This window comes from Phyllostomus discolor, chromosome 14 (genome assembly GCF_004126475.2).
Source record: "Phyllostomus discolor isolate MPI-MPIP mPhyDis1 chromosome 14, mPhyDis1.pri.v3, whole genome shotgun sequence".
NCBI lineage: Eukaryota > Metazoa > Chordata > Mammalia > Chiroptera > Phyllostomidae > Phyllostomus > Phyllostomus discolor.
This window is the reverse complement of record NC_040916.2, coordinates 3508035-3512739: the sequence shown is the minus strand read 5'-3', so window position 1 is coordinate 3512739 and position 4705 is coordinate 3508035. Positions and strand designations below refer to the sequence as shown.

General features: G+C 41.3%; 1 protein-coding gene across 1 annotated transcript; it reads left to right on the top strand.

The window, feature by feature from the left end:
• Positions 1-873: 873 nt before the first annotated feature.
• LOC114512096 (glyceraldehyde-3-phosphate dehydrogenase-like) lies at positions 874-3819 on the top strand (the record flags this gene model as incomplete). Its single annotated transcript, XM_028530995.1, is given in 5 exon segments — positions 874-964; positions 967-1243; positions 1245-1565; positions 1740-1929; positions 3805-3819. Coding segments are annotated over 5 exon segments (894 nt in total), but the record flags the coding sequence as incomplete, so codon positions are not given.
• Positions 3820-4705: the final 886 nt, after the last annotated feature.

Sequence of the window (4705 nt, the reverse complement as noted above, 5' to 3'; positions counted from 1 at the left end):
AAAAGCAAAACCAAAATGTATCTCTGCTGTATATCCTGGTTGTCTCAAGGAAAAACATTTGTGTGACTGAGTTGCAAGATGAACTAGTTTCTTTTTTCATGAAATTATTTTTACTTGAAAACACTACTGACAGACAAACCATTGTTGTCAAGACTTGGGCACTGGAAAAATTTTTCTTCAAAATGAAAAAAGTGAGACTATCACTTCCAAGAAAAGAACTGATAGTATTTGTTCTTGATTAAAAAAACTTGAGTTTTCAAGTGAAAATTAAAATATTAATAAACTGGATCTGCCACCCTGAGCTCAGATCCCTATACTTAAAGTTTCCTGATGAAACCAGCAGTAAAGCAAGAGAAAGTACTTTTATATGCTGTTTAATGAAATATATTCATATTTGGAAGGTATGTGTGTCTCAGTGAGCCAATAATTTCAAATGACCAAATGTATGTTGATGCAAAATTATGCACAGATAACAATTTCAATCAAAGTGACAGATAAATCAATGACATCTAATTGAACAGAGTTAAGAACAGTTTGTTGATATGGTTTTAGACTCTACATTGCAACTAACCTTTAGGAAACTCCTATTTGTTGAATTTTGGTATAGTGACAAAGAAGTACAGAATTATCTGAAAAGATTATTATAAAATACTTCTCTCTTTTCCAGTCTGAGAAGCCAGATCTTCTTCATATGTTTCAACCAAGACAATATATTATAATAGATTGTTTCAGAAGGCTCTCTGCCTCTCATGTGCTGCATCTTCCAGTGCAGTGTCAACCCTGAGACACAGTGGTGAAGGTCAGAGGGAATGGATTTGGCTGCATTGGGTGCCTGGTCACCAGGGTTGTTTTTAACTCTGGCAAAATGTTATTGTTGCTTTCAATGATCCCTTCATTGACCTCAATTACATGGTCTACATGTTCCAGTATGATTCTACCCATGGCAAGTTCAAAGGCACTGCACAGTCAAGGCTGATAATGGGAAGCTTGTCATCAGTGGAAAGTCCATCTCCATCTTCCAGGAGCAAGATCTTGCCAACATCAAATTGGGTAATACTGGTGCTGAATATGTTTTGGAGTCCACTGTTGTCTTAACTACCTTGGAGAATACTGGGGCTTACTTGAAAGGTGGAGCCAACAGCGTCATCATTTCTGCCCTTGTGTTTGTGATGAGTGTCAATCATGAGAAGTATGACAACTCCCTCAAGATTGTCACCAATGTCTCCTGTACCACCAACTGCCTGGCCCCTGACCAAGGTCATCCATGACAAACTTAGCATCATGGAGGGACTCATGACCACTGTTTATGGCATCACCTACATGCAAAAAACCATGGATGGCCCCTCTGGGGAGCTCTGGCATGATGGCCAAGGGGCTGCCCAGAACACCATCCCTGCTTCTACTGGTGCTGCCAAGGCTGTGGGCAAAGTCACCCCTGAACTGAATGGGAAGCTAACTGGCACAGCCTTCAGTGTCCCAAACCCCAATGTGTTAGCTACAGGTCTGGCCTGCTGCCTTGTACTTGATGCCAAATACAATGATATCAAGAAGGTCATACTCTGGAGGTTTGTGCTGTTGGCTGGAGCATTGCCTCATGCATCAAAAGGTTGTGGGTATGATTCCTAGTCAGGGTGTATACAGAAGGCAACCAATCAATGTTTCTGTCTCACATTGATGTTTCTGTCTCTCTCTGAAATCAATAAAATATACCCTTGGGTGAGGATTTAAAAAAAAGAAAGTGGTGAAGCAGCATTGGAGGGTCCCCTCATGGGCACCCTGGGCTATACTGAGGACCAGGTTGTCTCCTGTTACTTTAACAGTGACACCCACTCCTCTACCTTCAATGTTGAGGCTGGCATCATCTTCAACAACCACTCTGTCAAGCTCATTTTCTGGTATGATTATAAATTTGGCTACAGCAGCAGGGTGGTAGGTGGTAAAACTTATGGTCCACATGGTCACCAAGTAGTAAGAATTCCCTTGACTACCAGTTCCAGTGAGAGGAAGAGAGGCCCTCAGTTCCTAGGGAGTCCTTACCCCAAATTGATCCCCCAACACACTGAGAATCTCCTGAGATCCACAAGTTTCACACCAGACCCCCTGAAGAAAGGGATGGGCTTAGGGAGCCCTACCTTGTCATGCACCATCAGTAAATTTCACTGTGCCTAGCCAAAAAAAAAAAAAAAAAATAGAAAAAGAAAAAATGTATAGTCTATTGTCTATTAATACAGACATTAAACAGAGAAGCAAAACAGTGTTTTATGTACAACCAAAAGAATGTTCCTGGATGAAGAAAACAGGAAAGAATTCTCAGATTTGTAAGGGCTCCATCAGTCAAAAACCTACTTGCCCTTTTTAAGAGAAATTATTTGAAGATATACTGCTGCCATTCAAGATATGAATTATGATGTAAAAATAATATAAGTGGAGCAATTTCAAAATGGAGTCAGAGCTGCCATCCAGAGGAACTGCCTTGATCACCTAACTCTTCAAATCTTTGGAATGTTAAAATTGGGAAAGAAAACCTTTGGATTGGGTCTAAGTAGCATTGTATTCAAAACAACTGTTTGAAAAGTTAGCAAGAAAGTAGATGACTATTGAACTGAAACTTAAAGACATTCTTTAAAATTAGCATCACTATGTTAGGTGATCAGCACCTATAGAAATGTCTTCCTTCTATTCATAAGATTGTTCCCCTTCCCATTCTCATGAATACTCCTTGACTTCACCTCCTAATCAGAACACTATTTGGGTTTCTGCCTAAATAGCTATGCTTTTAGATATCAAATAAATGCTTGTTGCCTCTCAATTTGAGTTTTTATTTACTGGTGTCAGAAGTGGGATCTAAAGTGACCCTATCTTTGTGTACTGGTGTTCAGTGAAACTGGTATGTACCTGCAGAGATTCTTCCGTGCTTCCCATTTCCATGGACCACCACCTCCCTGACCGGAAGTCTTCTTGGGTTTAGACCACATTCCTTTTGAAATTGATGCCTTTATTTGAGATCAGTAGGGATTTTCCCTGGGAGCGGGATAGGAAGGCAATTGCTGTGGAGACAATTGTCCCAGTTCCAGCATGTGGCTTCTGCCACAGGAGTTGCTACAGCATGAGAAATTTTTCCCTCAGGAGTCAATCTCCTTCATTTGTGGGAGATTTCCTGGAAGCTAAGCAAGAAGGAGAAACTTTTTCTCTCAGAAAGAGATGTTCTTTACTTATGAAGGTTTCCTGGGAGGTGAGCAACTCAGAGCTTGCTACTGCATGGGAAAGAATTTATTTATTTTTTCTCAGGAGGGACTTTTTGGACTCATTAGAAATGTCCTGGGGGTTGAGCAGCTCTCGATGACTTTTCCCTGGTGGGTGAGTACTCATTTGTTTTGTTTGCTTTTTCCCCTTTCCTTGTCTCCCTCTGTGTACTGTTATCATCAGATATAGATTTCGTAGGGGAAGACACAGCCGTAAATCCTATAAAGCTGTTGTCCATGCTGGTCCCCTTAAACAGACAAGCTTGAAGATCTCTTAATACCAGCTTCTGTTTAGACAAACATTGCTGTGGTTCCTTATATAAAAACCTGGTGAGGTTTTCCTTCTGTCTTGTTCTATTTCCTGAAAACTTGGCTTTGTGACCATCAAAATATTGTTCTCTGGTCTTCATCATCACTGGGGTGTATCTGGTGGGCAGTCAAAGAGACTGGAATTTTGGCAGCTGTATCCAGTAGGATGGAAGCACAGGAATTGATGGCTGGTTAGCTATAGCTAGTCCACTGGCATTTTTTGGTCTTTCTATCTGACTGTGCCACTTCTCAGCTGAATCTGTCTTGAGGGGTTCCAGTCCATAAGAGCCTTTGTTGTCTCAACCATCATTGTTTTACTGTAGCAAGGAAGAGTTTTACTGTCTTAGACTATTTCAGCAATGAGTTTTCCGGATTTTGTTCTTAGTCTTTGGTTAAGCCATAAGAGATTTACTGGTTATAGCTGCTATTGAGATTAATAGATTCTACTGTCAATGGCCATATAACATATCCTTTGAATTGGAAAAACTTCTAAATTGGATTGGGTTTTTTGTTTGTTTGTTTGTTTTAGGGAGCTCTTATCATAATGTTAGTGTAGGCAGCTAGGAGTTAACAAAAGAGAACAAAGCTAGACTGGCTGGGCCTGGTTGAGTCTGGAAGTTATACTTAATCAGGCTTAGGTCTTCAAGTTACATCTTCAGACACCCCAGGGAATAGCTGCATCCCCACCAAGAAGATTAACATCCCTCTACCCCCACTCTGTGTAGGGAAGAAGGACTGGCTTTCCAATCTCCCCAGGACCACTGGTCCATTTCCCACAGGTTACTGGTGGGGAGGAAGAACCAGTAAGGGGGAAATTCCTCTGCTGGGCACAAGCACAGTAAGAGCCAAAATGGCGCAGGGGGAGGTCCTTCTACTTAGAGGCATGTGTAGTAGGAGCCAAGATGGTAACCAGCGAGGGAGGTGCCTGACCTGGGAAAAGAATAAGGTTAGATAAGGGACATGAAAACCTGAAAGGTCTAGGAAAGGGATTGGATGGGGGAGGACCCAAAACAAGCCCACAAAGGGTTAGAAAAGAGATAGGTTTAGAAAGAGAGCCTCTCTCTCCCAAACCTGAGGTAATGTAACCAAAATTTAACAAATGTCCACCTCAGTAGCATGTATTCATTTGTTCACTCACCTATTCATTGATGTGT